The sequence below is a fragment of the Acartia tonsa genome, chromosome 13 (assembly GCF_053477335.1).
Source record: "Acartia tonsa isolate MP-2025a chromosome 13, ASM5347733v1, whole genome shotgun sequence".
Taxonomy (NCBI): Eukaryota; Metazoa; Arthropoda; class Copepoda; order Calanoida; family Acartiidae; genus Acartia; species Acartia tonsa.
In genome coordinates this window covers 16158852-16183859 of record NC_137272.1, presented here as the reverse complement: position 1 = coordinate 16183859, position 25008 = coordinate 16158852, and the positions used below count along the sequence as shown (strand labels likewise).

The 25008-nt window shown below is 31.2% G+C and overlaps 2 protein-coding genes across 3 annotated transcripts in view; one reads left to right on the top strand and one right to left on the bottom strand.

The window, feature by feature from the left end:
• Positions 1-15686, top strand: part of LOC145304199 (hydroxypyruvate/pyruvate aldolase-like) — a 171047-nt gene extending 155361 nt beyond the window's left edge. The window contains exon 13 of the mRNA XM_080146012.1: positions 15651-15686. The gene's annotated coding sequence lies outside the window, so the exon portion shown is untranslated. The remainder of the gene's footprint in view (positions 1-15650) is intronic.
• The window catches only part of LOC145304198 (transcription factor collier-like), a 34108-nt gene extending 9799 nt beyond the window's left edge, over positions 1-24309 (bottom strand). Inside the window, exons 1-6 of one of the 2 annotated variants that reach the window (XM_080146010.1) lie at positions 23868-24309; positions 17871-17963; positions 17324-17384; positions 13878-13997; positions 7058-7137; positions 5032-5100 (exon numbers count right to left, since the gene is read on the bottom strand). In XM_080146010.1, the coding sequence (XP_080002136.1) occupies positions 5032-5100; positions 7058-7137; positions 13878-13997; positions 17324-17384; positions 17871-17963; positions 23868-23989 (545 nt within the window). In that variant the 5' untranslated portion in view covers positions 23990-24309. The remainder of the gene's footprint in view (positions 1-5031; positions 5101-7057; positions 7138-13877; positions 13998-17323; positions 17385-17870; positions 17964-23867) is intronic. The other variant, XM_080146009.1, reaches the window with a different exon arrangement.
• Positions 24310-25008: the final 699 nt, after the last annotated feature.

The window sequence follows — 25008 nt, the reverse complement described above, 5'->3', positions numbered from 1 at the left end:
TGATTCTCATATACAGTGAAGCTTCTTATAGGGTCAAGGGAGTTCTATAATTCCACTCTTTAAAAAGAAATGGGCCCTAGAAAAAAAACCCGGATTTTTTTTACTTTTTCTTTTTAAAACTAAAAAGACCTCTCCAATGATTGTAAACGAAATTATCACTTCAGTAGGATATAATCATAAGTTTTTAAGTTTGGGTCTACTAGTTTAAACACCAATAAATTAAAAATTTAATCCAGCGAATAAGAGAACTTTGGGTCCCAGTATAATTTACAGTCCAATGTCCTCTCCCTCCCTGGATATAATTCAGATTTGCACAGGGATCATAAGGGATAAGACAATGGACGTTAAATGTGAATCTATTCACAATGATGACAAACAAAATTACCCCTTGTGTGGATTAAATTTATTAAAATGTGCCCCAATTTTTTTTTAAATTAACGCTGTTATAAAACTTTGGGTACCACTATCAGTAGTACCCACTTGTCCCCTTTCTCCCTGAATTTGCATTGTCCTGTAAATATAATCAATCTAAATCAAGATATAGAGCTTAGTAGCACCCAGGGATTCAAGGTATAAGACATTGTATCCCCAATTATGATAAATTAAATTACCCCTGTTGTAAATTAAAATTATCAAAAGATTGGGCCAAACCATTAGAAATTTATCAAAAATACACAAAAGCTTTTAAACTAACCAATAAGGAGGTTTATAGAAAATATACAAAAATTTATAAAAAAATACATTGTCCTATCACTATAGTCCTGAGTTTGATACGTATAATATAAATAGATACATATATTTTACATTAGTATAACATTCATGGATCCCTAACATATCAGAAATACATGTTAGAATCGTACTTTCGATGTCAAACTTTGGATGGTAATTTCTGTAATAGTAAGGTACGATTGAGAAAAGTGTAGCAACTCTATAATAGTTACTAGGAAGTCCGTACGTCCATTTAAAACATACGGATCTTTTTGGATGAAGTAATTATCCAACTTATCTGATATTTGTAATAATGATTCCTAAGACATCAAAGTACAATACTATAAGCGAGGCAGCGAAGCATTTCTATAATCATATCTTAAAAAGGAGAGTTTGTCCTTATTCTGTATTTTTGCAATTTTTACGTTTAGACTTACTAATAAATGTTCTGTTTAAGTTCTGACACTCTACAAGAGTTATTGTTCGTTTGTCCTTCCGTATTAGAGCTTCACATTTATGAATGTAGTCATCCTTGTTATTTGAGCATGAATCAATCAATCAATTACTGTGGACATATTCATATAGGTGGATAAATTTACCATAACACAAATGTTTTTTTCTTTCTTCAGGGATGAAGGAAGGGGTAAGGTTAATGGAGTATAAATCAACTTTCTACAAATATTTCTGCCGTTAAATTGATGTGCATCCCGATGCTGTGAGTATTGGTTTAAAAAATATGACGTAACAAAAAAAATTAGCCAATGAGAGGCCGTTATTGACCAATGGCGGCATGCGTAGTGGACTCTCATTGGCTAATTTTTTTTGTTACGTCATATTTTTTAAACCAATACTCACAGCATCGTGCATCCCCATTAATGATACACAAAATAAAGCCTTCTGTAAATTACAACTAGTTGTTGAAACGTTTGGACACTCAACTTAATGAATCAACTAATTTAAAATTCAATAAAAGTCCTAATAGTTTTTCAGTTAAAAAATACAAAACGTTACTAAAAATTTTGGGGAATAGTTGTCCCCTCCCTCCCTGCGAGAAATTGTCGCTATCACTATATCTGCTACAATGTTATTTTAGGAAATTATGTGGAAAATTATATTATCTTTCATTTATCCATCTCTATATCCCTGTTTACATATGGTTAATTAAGGTAAAAAATAACAAGGAACTGGAAAGAGCAAAGGAGAGAGGAGGGGGAATCAAAAGAAAACAAGGATGACAACATCCATAAAAGAGAAGCTCTAGAAATCAAGGAGTGGGGAAACAGACAAATTGAGTAATTGAGCAGATGTTCATTTCTCATGACATTGACAAAAATATAGAATTCACAAAAGCTCTAAGAAAAAATAACATCTTTTGACGCATAACCTTCAGAAAGACGGACAATATATTGTATAGATTAGATTTACATATGTCATAGAAATCTTCACTAAAAATTTCAGCTTTCTACCTTAAATGGCAGCCGAGGAAATCACATTTCTCCGTTACAGACTGACAGACGGACGGGCAGACAAAGTGAATTATAGAGTAGCTACGCTACTGCAGAGTAAGGGAATAATCTTGTACTTGCATGATATGTTAATAAGTCATGCAGCCATAAAAAAAATGTTCACATTGTTTCTTATTATTACTTGACATATCTTGTCATTATACATTAACAAATTAAATTAGAAAAATACTAGTTGCTTCGCCCCTAGGCTCTAGGGGAGGGTTTAAAGAGTTCGGGAAAATAGCCCTTAACCACCCATATACCTTTTAAAGCTGCACTAAAAAGTATAATCCATTTGGACCAGCAGTTTCCTAGATTTATGGCTTCAGGCAAAAAAAACGTACTACTTTATATACTAGGATTATAAACTTTATAAAGTTTTTGATGTTAAAATTATTTTTTTAGAAGTTATTCATTTAATAAAAAAAAAATCTTCCAATAATTTTCTAAAAATTCGCGCGTTTCTGAAAATCTTATTTGAATTTATTTTATGTTCTTCTGCCCCTCATGGCTAACAAAATTTGTTTAATCATATAATTTTTATTTTAAAATTCACAGAATAATTCTCGGCTACTAATAAGAGAAGCTTTAATTTAGCTTCTTAAGAATTTCCCCAAAATATAGTTTCCCTATTTTTGTTAGTTAAAGGGAAAAATATGTTATATAACTAACTATGAATATTTTATTATTAAAGAATAATTTAGTAGCATACAGTATGAAGTCGGGCGAATGGGTGAATTTTCCTTTATTTTTTACTTGTTGCTTCGCTTCGCCCCAGCCTCTAGGTGAAGGTGTTAGAATTTAAAAATAGTTATTTATCGCATCGTATTATAGACAGCTTTCCGAGGATATTAAAAAAAATTATGATAGTTAAACAAATTTTGTTAGCCCGGGCTACGATGCTATATATGATATTTCAGTGTGACTGATAACCGGTTCTAATCCAGCGGATATTAATCGGTTTCGAAGCCGTACTGGAAGAGGTATTAAGTTTTTTTTAATGAAAAAGCAAACAAAAATCAACTCAATGACCCCACTAATATGTATATAGTACCTTTTTTTATGGAAAATATATAAAATTATTATTATACATTCTACACATGTTCAAGTTAAAGGAAAGATAAATATTTTGGGGGGAAATCAATTTGATTATTTATTAACAAGCTAAATGCTTCGCCCCTAGCATATAGAGAGGAAGGCCGGGGAGTTTAAAAAAATAGCTTAAAACCACCCTTGGACATGCATTAAGCTTTTTCTGATAAGTACAACCAATACGGATCAGCAATTTCCAAGATCTTAAGCTTCAGACATAAACACTTTACCACAACAAATCCCAAGAATCAAATCTAAAATTGAAATAGCCTGAAACCATCCTAGGACCTGTGAGAAGCTTCCTTAAAATGGTGAACTCGATAAGTTCAATAGTTATTAAAAACTTTAGCTTCAGACAAAAAAAGCTTGCTACTTAGGATTATTTCTGAGGATCTAAATGTCAATTCTTGAGAAATTTGTTAACCATCATCTTGGGGGCGGGGTAGGTTAGATTCCATTAACTATATTTGGGCGGGGGAGGGGGGGCGGACCTTATGGAGGGGGGTGCATGGGGCGTGAAGAATGGTTGTTATCCAACACTAGAAAATTCATTATCCTCGCTAAGTCTGTATAATTTTCACATCATTTTCCACGTTTTCACGCGTTTTCCCAATTAAATGTCATATTTTTTTTCATATTTATTTCTTTTATTGATAGCGAAGCCACTATTCATGTGTTGGTTATGTATGTACGTCCTTCCGAAATTTTTGACTACCACAAGCCATTCCATCAAATACGCTTACAGCAGAGATTGGAGTATTTAAATTAAGGTTAATTTAATTTTTTTTCTTTTTATTGTGTCTTATATATCATAAAAGTTTTTGGATTTTCCTTTCATTTTTAAGAATTGTTATTGCTTATTATTACTTATGGATAAAAATATCATAGTAATTTTTTCTAAGCATCGATTTTTTAATAAAAAAATGAATAAATTAAAATTAAAGTTATTTTGTCCGAAAAAAAATCCTCAAAACCAAAAATAAAAAGTTACCAAAACTTTGCCGCCAAAAATTGCCGCCAAGTTAAGATCTCTCCGAGGGGAGAGAGAGAGATGCTAGGGGAATGGAGATAAGGAAAGTGGGAGAGAAATAAAAAGGGAAGGCAACACATAGAGAATAAGATATTTTTTTTGTGGGGGGGATTCTTTTTTTTTACGAACCTTATCTGACTTTTATTTTCCCCTTAACTTACCTTTTTTCAAAGTGACGAAGCTACTCAATGTTTTCAAATGTCCGTCTTTACGTATTTCAAAAATGTGTTTTCTAGTTAGATTTCCATACCATATATAATTTTTTTACTTATTAACTTTGCTACTTATGGATAATGTCATCTTTGTTACTTCTCTACATTATGATTCCTTTATCAAAATGAACTAAATTAAGTTAAAAAAGAATTTTTTTCAAAAGAAAAATATGTTTTAAATTTAAATGTTTTATCTAAATTTGATTACTACTCAGAACCTATAATATACCATATATATAAATATATCGCATTGTACTATAGACGGCTTTCCACGGATATTAAAATGAAACATAATAAAAGATTAAAACCAGTTTTGTTAATCCCAAAGGAATAGAGGCCCGGGCTTACAAAACTGGTACTAGATTTACGAAATTTATTTTCATATTCGTAGAAAATTTTCTGTAATGCTATACACGATTTTTCAGTGTGGCTGAGAACCAGTTCTAATCCTGCGGTCTCAAAGCCACACTGGATAAAATATTACCTGTCACAAACCACTGGATCCGAAGGGGTTTCATTTCTGTTGCCACAACTCTTCTTTTCACAACAACGACTTGAAAAAATTCAAAAATAATATAAAATTTAAAACGATTAAAATGTACAACAATAAGAAAAACATCCATAAAAAGCGAAGCTCTATAATCAGAACAAAGGACAAATGTTTATGAGAATTATTACACCAAGTTTTAAATCGATAGGACAATTTTAACATATCTGTATTAACGAAAAGAAACAACCGTTACGGATAGACGTACGAACAGACTGCAACTTTCTATAGAAAAGTTTCGCCTTTAAGAAGGATAACAACATTAAGCAGAATATAATATTTTTAAAAAAACACAGGGATCTAAAGGGATAAGACAATGGCCGATAAATTAATATACATCCTCAATGATGATACACAAAATTACCCCTTCTGTAGATTACAATACGTGGTTAAAACATTTGACACTTAACTTAATGAACCATACAATTAAAAACCAATAAAGTCCCCAAAGATGTAAAGTCAACATATAAGAAAACTTTGGGGACTAGTGTAATAAATATTGTCCCCTTCCTTCCTTGAATGAACAGCAAAAATGTTTTGTCTTGCTAAATAATTAATGAGCTAAAACTGAACCTTTCATTTTGTATTCTATTAGATCTTTCAAATACCCTTCGTCTCTTTCTCCTTTTTATTTATCTATCTATCTATCTATCTATCTTTCTTTCTATCTTTCTTTCTATCTTTCTTTCTATCTTTGTTTCTGTCTATCTTTGTTTCTGTCTATCTTTGTTTCTATCTTTGTTTCTATATTTCTTTCTATCTTTGTTTCTATCTTTCTATCCTTCTTTCTTTCTTTCTATCTTTCTTTCTATCTTTCTTTCTATCTTTCTTTCTATCTTTCTTTCTATATTTCTTTCTATCTTTCTATCTTTTTGTCTTCCTATCTATCTATCTAATGGATATCTATCTATCTATAATCTATCTTTATTTCAAACAAAGCTGATATAAAATCGATTTTTCATATGCATTTTTAATTCAACTTTTTGAATATTCTATTTCAAAAAGGAATTAGCTCATTCTATTTATATTTAAACAAGAACACTAATATCCGTAAGTAGGAAGCAGCTTAAAGTGCCTGATATAAAATGCCATCATACAATACAAATGACCAATGATAGGCCAGTATACATTGAAATTGACCAAAGACAAAATGTTGACTGGCCTATCATTGATCATTTGTATTGTATGGCGTCATTTTTTATTAGGCACTATAAGCTAATTCATAGGAAGCCCAGCAAAAAGTACCTTATCAATCTGAAGGTATTGTTAATAAATCACTGAATATGACTTTCTTAAAACAAGGAATTTTACAGACGTTCATACCCTAATTATGCATAGAGCTGCTGCGTTTCTAAAATTTCTATCATTTAAATGAAAGATAGGCAAATTTTGATTTAATATTTGTTTATTTCAATGTTAGATAAAAATATTCACAAAAAAAGCCAATTTAAAAGATAACTTTTGATTAAAATACTTAGATTAAGTTCCATCGTATATAGGATATCATTAGAAATATTTAAATAAAGAAATAAAAGTTTTTTTTGTAAAGCTATTGAATTTTTTGTTAATGTTTTAACCTAATTTTAAATGCCTTTGTTTTAAAATGAGAAATTATATTTATAGAAGCACAGCTTAAATTTTGTTTTAAAAATCAATCTTAAAATTAAAATATGACGTTTCTTTTTGACTCCAAAACGTTATAGATAACATTTTTTTTTACAGTGAGGCTTCCGATTAATATACGCTGGATTAGAACCAGTTCTCATTTATACTGAAAAATCATGAATCGTATCGTATCATAGACAATTTTCTACGAATAGTAAAACAAAAATTATAATATTAATACCAGTTTTGTTAACCCGGGCCTTTGGCTCCTCAGGGCCACCAAAACTGGGTTTAATCTTATATTTTATTTTTATCATATTCGCGGAAAGCTGTCTATAATACTATTCAATGACAATACCTGCAGATAATCTCATGTGTGAGAAGTACGCGTTGCATCTCTGGATTCTTGATGTGGTTGCTTCCCTCGTATTCAACAACCTAGATTAATGGATATAATATTACTTGGATGTTGTACCAGATTTTCATGTACTCTGATAAATTGTTGCTTGTAGCGGGCTAAAATAACGATTCCCTCCTTCCATCCCCTTTACCATCTACCCTCCCCTCTTACTTAATGAACGAACTGACCTATTAAAAGAGTTTCATGTTAGCAAGCTAAATTGACGACAATTTTTCCCATATTATAATATCCACGTTTGTTCTTCATCCATTCTTAGAATAGTTATTTAACGCATCGTATTATAGACAGATTTCCGCAGAATTAAAAAAAAATTATAGATTAAAACCAGTTTGCACAGGAGGCCGAAGGCACTGGCTAACGCCAAATCTGGCATTAATTTATGATTTTTATTTGATATTTCGTGGAAAATTGTCTGTAATACGATGCTATACATGATTTATCTGTATGGCTTTGCTAGTAAAGAGTATGTTAAAATCACTGTTATTTTATTACCGTGTGGGGGGTTAAAACCAGGGATCATTAGGGATAAGACAATGGAATTGATATACATTCCAAATTATGATAAACAAAATTACCCTTTCGGTAGGTAAAAAAATATTGGTTGGAATTTGGAGGTTAATAGTTTTGACTAACAAAACAAAATTCAATTAAAGTCCTTAAAATTATTGAGTCAACAAATAAGATTACGTTGTTATAAAACTTTGGAGATTAGTTTAATATTCAGCCCAATGCCCCCTTCCACCCTGTAAAAATGTTCCGGAAAGGAAGTATCATAAACACCCCCCATCCTTCCCGGAAACAATTCATTTACATAACACCCCACAAATCAAGGAACGGGGACGCATAATAGGAAAAAATGTGCACTTTAATTGCATGAAATTTGAAGTTTTTTTTTCTTACAATAAAGAGCTTTATAGGCCAAGGAACTTCCCCTGGTATACATCTTAAATAGGAGCAGCATTTGGTTTTTAACGTCTTTAGTTATGATGAAACTCATAGCTATCGCCCATCTGATTACAAGCGGGTTCATGAATTACATCTTTATATGTTCAAATGAATATATGTAGAATGTATTGACAAGGGAAAATATTTTTCGTCAATTTAGCTTGCTAATATGGAACTCATTTGTTGGTCAGTTCGTTAATCCTGTAGGAGGGGAGGGGATGGGGGTTATCGTTATTTTAGCCGGCTGCAAGCATCCCATATATTTTATTTAGACGAATTGTCCGTGTTCAAATGACAAATTATCACAGATAACACGTGTCCCCTCAGTAGAGATTTTAATGGATAAGACAATGGACAATCACTTAATTAAAAGGTCAGTCTTGAAGCAGCTTATAGTGCCTAATAAAAAATGACGTCATATAATACAAATGATCAATGATAGGCAATTATAAATCTTAATTGGTCTATGGTAAAATGTATACTGGCCTATCAATTCATTGGTCATTTGTATTGTATGACGTCATTTTTTAGGCACTATAAGCTGCTTCGTCAGTCTGTCTGTATGTCCGTAGTATTGGAAATTAGTAAACATAACAAAAATGTCCCGAAAAATGTTCAGAAAAAAATTAATAGATCATTAGTTAAAAATGTGTAATTGTATAAAGAGAGTTCAATATATTGATAGAAATATTGACAAATTATTTTCAATCTGTCAACGCTTGAACGTGCTCAATACAAAAAAAGCAGGGTTGTAGGGACAGTCCCGCGTGCAAAGAGATGCGCGAAGACACCACCCTTAAGCCAAATCGAGGGGGTGTATTATAGTCAACTAAATTGGTGTAACTAATTGTAATTTACTAAAGGGGTAATTTTGTACATCATCTTTGAGTATATATACATGAATTTTCGGCCATTGCATTGTCTTATATCTTTAGATCCCTGGTATAAATGATACATATTGATTTGTTAGTGTTAGATGTCAAAAAAGTGAGTTCACAGTTGACTTAAGTTTGAATGAAATATGCTCATTCTATCATTAATTCTTATACTAATAGTTCATATTTGAGGTAATATTTAGAGTTGTCAATCTTATTTTTTGTTGTTAAATTGGATGTCTCTTCATCTGTCTTAAAATTTTTCAGATACTCATAGTTTAAATATACGTTTTCTAATTCGTTGGCTTAAACACTTTGGATGCTTTTATCTAATATTAATTGATGTGTACTAACTAGCAGTAAACAACTCTAATTTATCAACTGAATTGTTTCATTGCCGCGAGGGAGGGAGGGGACACTGGTAAAAAGTTTTTCCTTCATATCAAATTTTTCGTTGTCAAAAAAATTGTCATAAGAATGTTAGTAGTTGGTTCCAAATTTGCAGTGTCCAAACATTTCAACCAATAATATTAATCTACTGAAGGTGTAATTTGTTTATCATCATTAGAGACGTAAAATCAATTTATATTCCATTGTCTTATCCCTTAAGATCCCTGATTATCGCAAATCGACATTTGTCATGTCTTTCAATAAAGATTTTGCCAAGGTGTTGAAAGTCAAGATTTTAATTACATTCATACAAGGATTTTAAAGGATAAGACAATGGGGAATAAATAGATGTATTTACAGTAAGAGATATAAGTTTTCCGGAATTTTAATGTAGGGAGTAGATTTGAAATCTGCATCAAATTTTGAGGATTTTTTATAAAATTCGTTTTTTGTAAAATTCTTTATCTAAAAGCGAAAATACATTTTAAGTTAATTAATTTTGACCAATAGGATAGGTGGATTTTAAACTACCTGCGCTCTAATTGGTTGAATGATGTACGACATCCAATCAGAGCGCAGATTTTTTAAATCCACCAATCACAGATGCCAAAATTAATTAACTTAATTTGTATTTCCGCTTTTAGATAAAGAATTATACAAAAAAAGAATTTTATAAAAAATCCTTAAAATTTGATGCAGATTTCAAATCTACTCCCTACATTACAATTCCGGAAAACTTATTTCTCTTAATTTACAGCCCCAATGATGATAAACAAAAATACATCCTCTTTTGGATTAAATCTATTGGTTGAAAAGTTATTTTTAAAAATTAAGTTTTAATAAAAGTACCCAAAGTAGAAGTATTTATAAAACCTTGGGTACCAGAGTAAATTACAGTCCAAATGTCCCCTTCTCTCTGAATAATTCATTCAGGAAGAATTTGTTATCTTAGAATTTGAATGGAGTAATTACCCAAAAAAGTAGAAAAATATATGTGGATAAGTTTAAATGCTGTTACTTGTACAACGTACAACCCAATCAAGATGCAATAATTTACAGTCCATTGTCCACTCCCTCTCTGAAAATTTTGAAGGTGAAGGTTTTAGTCCATTTTCAGGTGGGCTCCAGACACACACACCATCCACAGCAGATTTTTTTTTTTTATAAAATATCGAAGGATGGTTTAGGCTTATTCCATATGGCATAGCCCTAAGGGTTAGGGGCCTGGCCGCGGGATATGTATATATATCAGGGATCTTAAGGGATAAGACAATTACTGATATACATCCCCAATAATTATAAACAAAATTACCTCTACTATATGTATATAGATGAAAATTATTGGTTTAAGAATTACTAGTTTAAGTTTTAGACAGGGTGTCGGAGCCGTATAATTTTGATGCGGCTCCGGCTCCTACCGTAAAATTAATATATCATTTTTGTTCATTATTGAATTTGATAAAATGAAATAAATAATATAAGATATTTTGCTTTTATTTGATTAAAGCTATATAAAAGTAGAAGGATGTGTGTCTATTTGTTAAGTAACAATAGTTTTTCAGTTAATTATATAGAAATAATATTACTTTAAAAATCATTTTTAGCTAATCTGGAGCCGGAGCCGTTTTTAACGAAAAATACGGCTCCGGCTCCACCAAAAATGTTGCTGCTCCCGGCTCCGGCTCCGAAACACTGGTTTTAGAGACAACAAATCAGACAACGTTGTAATAAAACCTTGGGTACTAGTGTAATTTACAGCCCAATGTCCCCTCCCTCCCTGTATATATTTATATATGAAAGGATAACTTATTTAAAGGATTAAGTTTTGTTTACCCAAACTTGTACAAAATATATATAAGCACGTGCGGTGGAGTGCTCACACTCTTGCAACTTTTTGGGTTAACTATAAAATAGCTATTTTATATTGTATACTATAGTTTATATTTTCGCGTATATGTTCTTTAGAATCTTTAAAATGGCTGCTTATTTGATAAAAAAAAGAAGCGAATTTTTGTAGCAAAATTTAATTTTGCTAAAGATATGATAGTTTACACAAATATAAGAACACAATTACCCAATATGGAATAAATATGGGGAATACCCTCCTTCCCCCGCAAAGAACCTCCCCTCTTGTGAAAAAATAAGCGAATTTTTGTAGCAAAATTTAATTTTGCTAAAGATATGATAGTTTACACAAATATAAGAACACAATTACCCAATATGGAATAAATATGGGGAATACCCCCCTTCCCCCGCAAAGAACCTCCCCTCTTGTGAAAAAATAAGCGAATTTTTGTAGCAAAATTTAATTTTGCTAAAGATATGATAGTTTGCACAAATATAAGAACACTATTACCCAATATGGAATAAATAAGGGGAATACCCCCCCCCCCCTTAAGGATCCTCCCTTCTTGTGAAAAATATTGATAATAATCAGGGAGGGAGAGGTAAATTACATTAGTACCTAAAGTTTTAGAAAATGTAAACTTATTTGTTGCCTTAAAAATTTTAGGGTCTCTAACTTCATCTTCATTGAGGGGTTCTGAAAAATTATATCGGTCTACAATAAAGGGGGAATTTTGTTTATCATTATTGAGCATGTACATCAAATTATCCTCCATTGTCTTATCCCTTATAATCCCTGAAAGTAGCTAGAGATAAATAAGATGTTATCATAGCAATAAATTAGATCAGCTTCTAGTAATTTGGATCAAGGGCTCTGCTCCCCCTCTGCCAATAATGTACAAGAATATTTCCCCAAGAAAATGTTTTATTAGACTTGCATTATATCCTAAAATATAAAGCGATATAGCTTCTTCATTTTATAAAAGCTTTACATAGGTTTTTTTTTACCTTTTTTAATGTTGGATTAGGCTTAGGATGGTTTTAGGCGATTTTTTCTGCCTCCCCTTCAAGTGTTTATGTCGACTATATAGCTTTAATAAAAAGTGATCATGGCTGACCTAATATCGACTGCATGATGACAACTCAGGGATTTTAAGGGATAAGACAACGGACGAAAAATTGATGTATGTAGCTATTCTTGATAAACAAAATTACCCCTTATACATAGTCATACATATTAATATTATTGGTTAAACGATTTTGACATTATGAATGTATAATCAACCAGTCAAAATTCAATAAAAGTACCTTTGAGCCAAGGAATAAGAAAACGTAGTTATTATTTGTTTAATTTACAGTCCAATGTCCCCTCCCTCCCAATAATGGCTTGAGCTAAAAAATCATTAGTTATTTAAAAACAATCTGAAATTTGAGATATTAATTTTAAAAACCCCATATCTCCCCTAAACAAAAAAATGTAATAAAAAATAACATATGGAATTTGTGAAAAAAATACTATAAATATGAAATATAGTATAAAGCATTGTTTAAACTGACAGACAGCCCACTTTTTAGGGTGTGCATATAATTCCACTTTTTTTTGGATGGGGGGGGGGGGGGCGTTACCCTCCATTTTCCAATTTAGTTTGGGAGGAAGTAATTTATTTTAGGGGAGATTTTTCATTGGAGGTAACCTATCCCAAAATAGATATAAACCTTCCCAGGCACTTTGCGAAGCTACATTGTAAAGGAAAACCATGTCAGTTCAGGAATTAGCGAGATCCTTAGGTATAGACACACATATATACGGACAAACATCATGTTACTTTTTTCATATGGATTATAAATGTGCGGAAACGAATACACACCAATTTTTTATATCCCCATCAAACGTCTATATTGTTTAAAATAACTGAATGACAAAAAATGTCTCAAAAAAACTTGGACTCAATGGTCGTGTTGATAGGTATCAAATTTTATAGAGGTATTTAACAAAGATTAATATTAGTTTTTTAATAGCAAAGCTTTCTATAATTAGGGTCAGTCTATTCATCTGTAAAGGATAGCTTTTCCCGTTAATTTATGCATGTTATAATTGGTCTATCGATTTAAAACTAGGTATGGTGATTCCTGTAATACTTGGGTACGATTTAAAAATAGTAGCAACACTATAATCGTTACCAGAATTTATGTATGTCCAAATAAAACATTTTTAACTTTTTTACACAATTTTTGTATCTGATATAATTATCCTATTCATCTATTTTTCGGTATCATGTTAGAATTAGCGTTAAAATGCAGTTTTTAATATCTTAATAAACAAAAAAATCACCAATTTACAATATCTATACTTTATTTAATCTATGAAAGCGCTCATGCTAAAAAAATCTATTTTGACGTTTTGAGGAATGGTTAGGAAAAATTATTTTTTAATAGGTACATAAATTAATTGTTTAAAATCAATAAAAAATATTTTTTAACATTTTTAACGTTACATCTAGTTTTAAACGAAATAATCAAAATTCGATAAAAGTACCCAATGTTTTTCAAACAACAAATAAGTAGTAAAACTTTGGGTACCAGTGTTTGTTTTATGGCCGAGTCTATGTTTTGACGAAATAATCAAAATTCGATTAAGTACCCAATGTTTTAATAAGATAATATTGTTGTAAAACTTTGGGTACCATTCAGTGTTGACATACCTGTTTTGTTGCTGAATCAATAAGTCTAACAAAGATATCCTGTTCCTGGCGCACTCCATTGGCGTACAACAGCTGCAGCTTGTATTTGATTCCATTGTTCGTGTTCTGTGGATCTCCTTCCTGTAAAAATTTGGGTTTTTTAGCGTTGTTGCGTTTGAAAGGTAAAACCTTTAAAAACCAAGATATACATAGATAATTAATAATAATATATTTTTTTACAATTTAACTAATGTAATAATCATACTTATATAAAAAGTAACAGGGTGTATGTGAGTTTGTTTGTCTAAACCTATATGGTTCCCCTTTACAGTAAAGCTTTCATAGGACCAGGGAAGGTTTTTTAACTATATCGAGGGATGGTACCACCACCCACGACGAAGTCCAATCTGTCCTACTTTTGAGAAAGACGATTCCCTTTTCTCCCATCTCTTTTGAAGATATTTTCTTCCCCCCTTCCCTTTTTCTTTTCCCTTTATATGACGTCATATTGAAATCGTCTTGCTCAAAAGTGACACAGATTGGGCTTCGTCCCACCCACCCAAGAGAAATTACCACTAGAAAAAAATGACCCTCCAAAAAGTTTGTTCACTTTAATGTTTTAAAACTAGGAGGGGGGGGGGGGGGCCCTGTGGGGGGTTGACTTTATCAAAAGGCATTTAACTACAAATATTTCACTTTTAAAAAATATCTTCTTTGAGCTATTTAGAAGATCTTACCAAACAAATATACACACATACAAACAACTTACTGCATTATGATATAGGATTATTTTGAAAATAAGATATAAAAAAGGCGTTTGATAGTATCCCTTCTTCAGACATTTCCTGTAAACATTATTTACTTTTCTGCTATTGATTAATGTATTTATATTGGTTATAGATACAAAGATACTCTATAAGTTAGTGTGGTTGCACGTCTGTTCAACATTTATGTTAGTCTGATGCTTAATATCTCAGAAATGGATAATTTAGAATTTTAAAATACATTTTGTTTTGTTTCTTTATACATACATATATAGGCCTCTTGGGGCAGCCCTTTTTAGTTTTAAAACGAAAAAATGAAAGAAAATCTAGGTTTAAAGATCTATTGCTCTGATACTTATTATCAATCTATGTATCATATATGAAAGGTATTAACCAGAGGGAGAGAGAGGACAATGGGCTGTTTATTACACTAGTTCCCAATGTTTTATAATAACGTTTTCATTGCCTTAACAACTTTGTGGACTTTAGATTTGTTGATCCATAAAGTTGAGTGTTCAAACGTTTCAACCACTAATTTTAATCTACAGAAGTAGTTATTTTGTGTTTCATAATTGAGCATGTACATATATTTATCGGCCATTGTCTTATCCCTTTAGATCCCTTTTTTTCTTGTTGCATGATGTTGTCAATAACCATAGTATATAATACAGTCATTTGTTCTTAAGAGAAGGATTAATATATTGAAAAATAAATTATGTAAATCATCCACACTGAAAAACCATGTATTGTTTCCACGAATAGTAAAATAAAACTTTTACAATTGATAACAGTTTTGTTGGTCCAGGACCTCGACTTCATTTTCATTTTTTCGGAAAGCTTTCAGCCACTAATTTAAATCTATATAAGGTGTAATTTTGTGTATCATCATTGGGGGAGTACGTCAATTTTTCGGCCATTGTCTTATACCTTTAGATCCCTGTATTTAATGAAATAACAATTATAAAGTTATATTATTATATAACTAGAGTTGGCTCGATATAATTATCTCCCTATTGGCTAGTTTTCTATATGCATATCTATTTCTCAATAAATCTATTTTCCTCACCCGGCATTACTATCTAAAAGAAAGTAAATATTTAATAATTTAAATGATTTTTAAAAGATTTTTTTTAAATTATATTTTTTTCTTTACATTACCATCACCAAAGGGTTAATGATGATGATTACAATTTTAGTTTAATATTTGAACACACAAAATGTCGCCACAATTGAATTCTTTTAAAACATAGTTTTCTTAAATTTATCATATTATAAATTTAAATTTTCTTTTTTATGATTAGAAATTAAATACATCAATATAAGGTAAATAGCAACATGAAATGAAAAAAAATGAATTTATTTTTAATAAAGTAAAATAATGGGTCTTATCGTTCTGGGCAATGAGAGTTTATTATGGATTATTGGAGCACTATGAGTTTTGATCATATATTCCTTGGAAAACTTGAGCTCGTTTATAGACATTTATTTCCTATATAGATCTGACATGGATCTTGAAGCAATTAAGCAGGCCGTTTTGTACATGTTAAAAATTGGAAGATTTCATTAAATAAAAGTAATCGCAAATATACTTAGTAAATAATATGATTTCTAACCAGAGTATAATAATTACATATTGAATAATTGGTTGCACAGCAAATCTAGAGTTCTGTCTGTCCGTACGTCCGTCCGACATTCATGTAATTTGTTTCTATTTTTGTTTCGATAATTGTCTAATCTAAAGTTTTAGATAAACAAAAAAGTAATTAATTTTAAGAAATTTTTTATTATTTGATTAAAATTGTCAATAATATGATACAATACATGATTTTTCAGCATGGCTAAGAATTTTGGAACAAGTGGGGAAGTGAAAGCACCCCCAGAGATTTGTGATATATTATAAAATGAAATAATTGATTATTTTTATAAGATCATATAAGTATAATGACTTTATAATCCCTTAAATCTGAGTAAAATCATCATAAATAGCAGCCGTCCGTTCGTCCGTCTGTACGGACATAGAAAAAGTTTCATAAAAAAGATTGATGATTTCACACAAAGTTCCGTTTAAGCAATGATACCCACCTCCCCCCCCCCCCTCCCCTCAACAAGCGATGCATAAACTCTGCGCGGCTTTAAAGTACTCAATACAACCTAACCTAAATTTAGCTAAACAAAAAACTACCCACCCACGTTTTCAAAATTTATTTTAAAATATAATTGTATGTCTACATTTATTTTTCATAATACTAACCCCTAACTGTTATTGGTATTAAGTAATAATAATTTAGAAATCAATGTTTCCCCCTACTTGACTTAACAAATTGGTCTATAAACCCAGGAATCTAAAGGGATAAGACAATGGCCGATAAATAGATGTACATCCCCAATGTTGATGCTTAAAATTACCCCTTAAGTAGATTAAGATTAGTTGTTGAAAAGTTTGGACACTCAACTTAATGAACAAACCAATCAAAATTCACTTAAGTCCTCTAAGTTGTCAAGCTAATGAATAAGAAAGCGTTATTATAAAACTTTGGGGACTAGTGTAATGTAAAGCCCATTGTCCCCTCTCTCTCTTCTATAAACTAAGGATAATTTTAGTTATAAGTAGCATAGCAACTATTTCCCATGACCTATGAGAAGTTGAATTGTAAAGAAAAACCATATCAGTTCAGTGGTTAGCTAGTGTAGCAAAAATATTACCTCACTCTCGTCACAGAAGGCGATAAAACTGGTTCTCTCAATTTCAATCTGCTGCCCAGATCTAGAAAATAGTTATTTATCGCATCGTATTATAAACAGCTTTCCACGTATATAATAATGTACAATCAAAAGTTTAAAGCCAGTTTTGTTAGCCCCGAGATGCCGAGGGCAAGGGCTAACAAAATTGGCCTTGATCTAATGATTAATATAAGTAGAAAACTTGATATAATACGATGCTAAACATTTTCCAGTATGACTGAAAACCAATACTAATCCAGCGGTTATTAATCGGTTTCGAGCGTTACTGAAAAAAAATTCAAAGTTAAGTTAATTTTTTTTAAAGCGAAGCTTTTCTACAATTTGGGTCTGTACATCCATCCGTCCCTCTGTACTGTAAAGCATGCTACCATTGTCCTATCAATTTAAAACATTGGAAGATGGTTTCTGTAATAATTAGGAACCATTTAGAATGCGTAGCAGCCCTATAATCCTTACCAGGAAGTAAACGTACATTTCAAAATACTGAATTAAAAAAAAAATGATATACCTGTCATAAAACTGAACCATGAAGTGGAAAAAGTTTGATTTTCTGAGGTTTGATGGTGGCTGCTTAGTGAATTCGGCCCGACCGATACCACATCTGAAAATATTGGACATTTTATGAATTAGGTCATATAACTTTGGGGATTTTTATTGGATTGTGATTGGTTGGTTCCACACTGGTAGCAAAAACTTTCTTTAATCTACTGAAGGGGTAATTTTGTGCATTATAATTGGGGATGTGCATTAATTTATAGTCATTTGTCTTATTCCTATTAGAAAAGTTTTTTTACACAGCCTTCGAACACAAATCAATTCGTCCTTGTCTATAAAGAAAACGTAAAAATATTTCAAATATCTTAAAAGAAAAACACTTAAACTAAAAATACTTCAAACCCCCCGTTGATACATTTCAAAATTATTGGTTCGCTAAAAAAACTTCCGTTCCGTGAAAAATGTGGGAAAAATTATGTTTAGTCCAAAAAAATATTGAAAATGCCTCAAAAAATTTAATTTTTATAAGCATGCTCAAGTTTTTTAGTTTTCTAAATTACTTTTTATATCTGGAATTTTATTGCCTATAACTTTTCTTCAATTATTAATGCTAATAATAAAGGGATCTTAATGGATAAAACAATGGACGGTAAATTGATATATATCTTCAATGATAATAAACAAGATTACCCCTTCTGTTATTTGTTGTAAAGTTTGGATAACACTAGTTTAAAACCAACCAATCAAAGTTTCTGTGCCAGCAAATAAGATAACGTGGTTATAAAGCTTTAAGTACCGGTGTAATTTACAGTCCAATGTCCCCTCCCTCACAGAATTGTTCAGAGTGAAAAATGCGATTCTGCTTTGTATATATGTTCTCTATTATGACATACTACTTCCTGCATCTTTACTGTCCAAACATTTTTGTGAAAATTAGTCCACTCTGCTAATTTTAATAACTTTTCAACTCATTTGGGAGTGATTGTTTTTTAGTAGAAGCGGAGCTACTCTATAATTAAATTTTGGCATGTCTGTACGTTTCCCCGGATTTGTAAATAATCGCTAACTTTTCTATAATCATAGTCGGCCTGTCCGTCCGTACGTCCGCTCTTCTGTATAGGTTAGCTCTTTTTTTTTTAATAAAGGCATGTTAGAAATGTTCTATCGATTTCCAACTTTGCATGATCATTCCTATAAAAGCTAGGTACGATTAAGATAGCGTTGTAACACTTCAAATTAATGTTCTGCTTATTCGTTTCTGATACTCTACAAGAGTTAATGTTGTCCTTCCTTCTGATTTTAAAGCTTCGCTTTTTTTGATGTTGTAATCCTTTTTAAAAGCGAAGCTTTTCTATAATTAGGGTCGGTCCGTCCGTCCGTCCGTACGTCCGTCCGTCCGAGATAGATAGCTTTTATTCGTTAATTTAGGCATGTTAGATTTGTCCTATCGATTTCAAACTTTGCATGATGATTCCTGTAGTAGTTGGGTACGATTTAGAAAGCGTAACAACTCTATAATCATTACCAGAATGTCCGTACGTCCATTTTAAACATGTTGATTTTTCTACTTTTTTAAAAACAAATTTTCAAGTGTTTTAATTATCCGTTTGATCTGATTTTTGGTATATTGATTCCTGGGACAACAAAGAACAATATTATAAGCGAAGCAACTCTATAATCAAGTCCAAAAATGTAAGTATGTCCATAAACATTATCCTGTTTTTAAGCAGTTTTTCAACAAATTTACCTACAATTTTGATTCGACATTTATACATTTATGTTCCAATTTTTCAGTTCAGATACTATACAAGTGTTAATGTCCGTTTGTCCTACCGTTTCAGTGCTTCGCTTTTATGGATGTTGTCATCCTTGTTTTTGTATATTCCCATGGCATATTTTTCGCCTAGCATATTTGGGCAGACGGTGTCAATATGTCATTTGGAAAATAGAGTAATGAGAGTTTTTAAGCTAATTGTTTGTTTGACCTCTCTACAGGAGGGATAAAAAGCAGGAAAGTGAGGGGGGGGGGTGGTGGACTGTTCATCAAACTAGTACCCAAAGTTATTTTATTTAAGTGTTCTTATTCATTTATTTAAAAATTTTAGGTACTTTTAATGACTTTTGATTGGTTGGTTAGTTCAAACTTTTCAACCAATAATTTTAATATATAAAGGAGGTGTAACCGATATTTGACTGCTATTGAGCATATTTGTGGATATTCAACTTCATATGAGAAAAAGGATCATGGAAAGAAAACAAAGTAGCGGGTTTCGTCGCATTTTCACAGTAGCTTTTCTACTTTTTCTAGTAATTAATACATTTTCCAGCTTGGCTTCGAAACCGATTAATATCAGCTGGATTCGGTTCTTCGCCATGCTGAAAAATCGTGTATTGCATTGAAAATCTTTAATCTTATGATTGTACATTTTTATATTCGTAGAAAGTTGGATATAATACGATGCTAGACATAGTTTTTTTCGTATGGATGAGAACCGGTTCCTATCTACCGGATGAATACGAGAAATAGATATTTTCACAGTTACTTTTATTTTAATTGGCGGAATAGTTGACTCCGTGTTTCAAAACGAAAGAGGGGGATGTTTAGTGGGTAATAAATGAATTTGGCAATATATAACACACATATTTACTTTAGGAAAGCTTAATTGTGCCCTACCTTTAAAATTGGCCAATAAACCGGGGGAAAAGATTTGTGAATTTTTAGTTGCAATAAAAAGAACCGCAAATCAGCTCAAAAAATACTGTAAATATTATTTCAAAGTTGTCCTAGGAATCATTATTTTAAAAATCATATAATCATCATATAATATAAAAACTTGGTGTCAAAAAGTTAATAGGAATTATTTTGCTAAGTTTGAAGTCGTTAGGACAATTTTAACATGTCTAAAATAATGAAAAGAGCTATCCGTTAGGGACAAACGTACTGACAGACCGATCCTAATTATAGAAAAGCTTCGCTTTTAAAAAATTTATTGTTAGACAATGTATCAATATACTTATCCATTAAGCTATGCAAATCGGGGCTTAGTACATAGTATGTGTAAATATATAAAATAAAATTAAGATGGAATCAGGGAGGGAGGGAGGGGACATTGGACTATTAATTAAATTAGTGCCCAACGTTCTTATTAGTTGGCTTAACAACTTTGAGGACTTTCATTGAATTTTGATTGGTTGGTCAAATAAGTTAAGTATCGTTTCAACCACTTATTGTAATGTACAGATGAGTTAATTATGTGTATCATTATTGTGGATGTACATCAATTTGTTTTCTTTTGTCTTATCCATTAAGATCCCTGAGATGGAATAGTTGTGGGAAAAACAATCATTTGTGTGAAAAATTAGTAAATTGTTCAAATTGTTCTACGCTAATTGTTTGTCAACTTTTATTATAAGTCAACATAATAAATGTATAAGAAATTGTGTATAACCCAGGCAACTACCTGGCCCCAGTGTTGGGAACCTTTTGAGTCTGCTAGCAAATTGTTATTTTGTAGCAACTTGGCTGTGTTATTATTTTCGACGCAATTTGCTAGTATCTAAAGACCTAATTGAAAGTCGGCACAGGGTCCTCAAACCGGTGACATACAGTAAATTAAACCATGTCCCCTCTATTCTTTAAATCTAATGTCAACATGAAAACAGCTATTATTAACCTTACATTTTATATATGGCTAAATATTTGTTAGTTTATTATCAATACAATAAATAGTTCGTACTTTTTAAAAATGAAAGCAATATTTATTTTTAAAATTAATACTAGCGGCTGAGCCTCTTAGGCCTTTTTGGGAGGTTTTTAAAGGACCCTTTTTCTTTAGACGGTAGAAGTACCTCCTAAAAATTAGCTATATACCTTCCCCAGCCTTATTTTGACGGAGAACCATATCGGTTTAGCAAGATCATTTGCTACAGACAAGCATCTTCATACTTTTATTTAAGTTTGGATATTTTTTCATCAGTTTGGATATTTTTTCATCATATTAAAAATATACATATTCACAGGTTAATATGAAATAAAATTGAATAAAAATAACAGAAAACCCCCGGTAAATCTTTCAAAAATCAATTTGATATTCCCTGAAAAGTAAATAGAAATAAAATTAAAGTATATTAAAGGCAAATAGATATCTCAATACTAAAATAAATTCCCTAGAAAACTTTTATTTGCTTAATGATTTTGGAAGTTAAGAAGTTCCTAAAAAAATCAATAATTTTAGAAATCTGTTTTATTAATCCTTTAAAATTATATTCTATCACAACCAAGATACCAATTTAAATCCGCTGGATACAAACCGGGTTTAAAAATATTCTCTTTAGAAAACAGATTAGATAAAGAAACGTTTTTGAAACTTTATAGATTTTATTGGATTCGAAGAATAAAAATTAAAATCAATAACTCTTTAAAAAGCTAAAAATTATTATTAAATGAATAAATTTTCAGAATTATTTTAATATCTTATTGTGCTTTTAGTAGTTTAGAAGCTACGTTGAACAATATGAGAACGATTTAAAAAGTTTTATTTCAGTAGCTCCTGAACTATATATAGCACAGGAATGGTTCTTATATATTCTAAAAACTAGGGCTTATATCGGTTCTAACATTATGCAAAACAATTAAAAAGATCTGCATTTTTTTGCCTTAGCTGCAAAGAAGATAAAGTATAGAATAGAATCCAGGTAGAAGATTCTGCCTGGCTAGCCTGAAGTAAAATTGGAACTTTTGAAAGACCAAAACGGCTACAAGGCTGTTAGTAAATAACATGATTTCAGTAATTATTCAGAAAAAATATTCAAAATAAATTTTTTTTCCAATGATTTACTAAAAGCCATGTAGCCAAGAATCCAGCTTCCTCTTCCCTATTCACAATGGATTAAAAATGAATTTAATGTGCATATTAAGCCTTAAAAAATAATTATGTAAGAAAATTTACAAAAAAATATTGGTCTCAGTATTTATATTATAAAACTGAGTTGCGCTCTTATGTTTCTTATATTAGATGTTGATACAAATTAAACTTTTCTAGTTTTGTCCAACTAGTCATTGTGATTTGTACTTCATCATTATTGTCTTTACTGCGCAAGTCAAAGATTCCTTCAAATTTCCCAGAAATATTTAGGGTTTTCATTTCTATTCCTCCTTATTCTATGCTTAGCTGTATTGGAGCAATGTTCTCGTGGCATCACTTTCTTAGCGAATGAGGAGAAAACTAGAGTTTTTTTTGTTTAATTGAACTGCTGATTTTAAAATGACAATTTTAAAATTATCACCTTGATTATTGATATCGATTGGGTATAAGTAGGACTAAAAAGCATTTACTTTATACTTCATAAAACAAACACATTGTATAAGAAGCGAAGCAAGATTTATGAAAAGTAGGATATAGCCAACAAAATTCCAACAATGCATGATTAAAAGATAATGCTAGGAATTAAAAAAAATAACCATATAAAAATTTTAATAGCTCCTTGTAATATTTCTATCATGTAACGATATAATTTTTTGAGTATATATCAAATCAAAATATAATAAAATCCATTAAAAATGTAAAGAAATTGATGATCTTTTAAATTAGTAAAACAATAGATAAAACTAGAAAAATTTATGTTGTGTTTCTATCTAGAGTATAAAATTTAAGTAATGATAATCCAAGAAAGATAAATTGAAAACCTTAAGAATAAAAAAGTATAACTTAAATATCAAATGTTATTGAATGATATTTGTCTTAAATACCAACGATTTGCCCTTAAAATTAAGGGGCTCTGTATTTAAAGATTGATAAAATAGCTTATAACCATGCATATAAATATTATATCTTCAGATTAAATAGCGTTAAACCTTCACGAGACGTATACTTTTTCTTATTTTATATATGGAAAATAATTGCTTCACTAAAAATAGATCATCAGTTCCAATTAATATGTTAAAATAATATAGAAGTCATTGCATTTTGAATCTTTTAATAGGAAACTAAAAACAAGTACAAATACTTACGAAGCTTGTGCATCGTGTAGCTGGGTCAGATTCTGTTGCATCCATGACCGCGGGTCCAAACTTTCAGATTTGAGGGCGAGTCCACCCCCCGCGCCTGCGTGCATACTCCCAAACATGGTCATATTTTAACAATTTCAAATTATTTGTCTATTGTTTATATCACTTTTAAAATGTTCTAAAAAGCCTTTTGGTTCAAAAAGGCTTAATTAATAAAAAAAAACACTTTTAAAATGTTTCTTTTTTCACTTAAAAGCGTAAAAATAACTTTGTTATTTATTTTTTAGGATAAAAAACTAGCAGCAAAAATGCACTAGGAACGCAAATCTAATTTGGCGAGTTCAAATCCCCTTTGGTCTGTACGTCTGGTTGTCTGGTGGGTGTGTGGGTGTCCCAAGAGGGTGCATATATTCCCAGAGGCTTTGGCTATGACGACACACTAAAGTAAACTATTACTAAGTTACAGTAGAGATGGAGGTGTAGTTGCGTTTGCGTTTGTCCACTACAAATTCCCTTTTTTCTCCCCCCCCCCCAATCTCTTCCACTCTCCCCCATTATGTCCCTTTCTTATTTTATCACTCCCATTCCCCCTGCAATTCCCCAAAAATAAGGATATTTCCCTACCCCCTCCCCCCCCCCCCCCAACTAAGAAAAATCCCCCAAAAAGTTTGTTATGAAAGTTAGTTCCTCTATAATAGCTCTGTCTAGTACATAGTCACCGCTCCTTTCATGTCTGCCGCCAAAATTGGTACTCTTGGACCAATGGCAGGAGAGAAATAATAATTGGCGGCAAATTTAGCCCAATGGGAGCAAAGGTTTGGCTCCGGAGTTTTTCTCCCTAAGGGACGATTAAAAGGGAATCCCTTAAAGTAAACTATCCTCTTTTCTATTTAATATCAGGGATCCGCAGGGAAAAGACCATGGCTATCCATTAATGTACATCCTTAATGATGGTACACAAATTTATCCCCTCCTTTAGATTAAAATTATTTGTTTAAACGTTTTGACACTCAACTCAATGCATCAACCAATCAAAATTCTCCAAAGTCTTTGTTAATCCAGGGAATAGTAAAACGTTATCATAAAACTTTGGGGACTAACAAACAGCTCAATGTCCCCTCTCTCCCTGGTTTAATATATATTT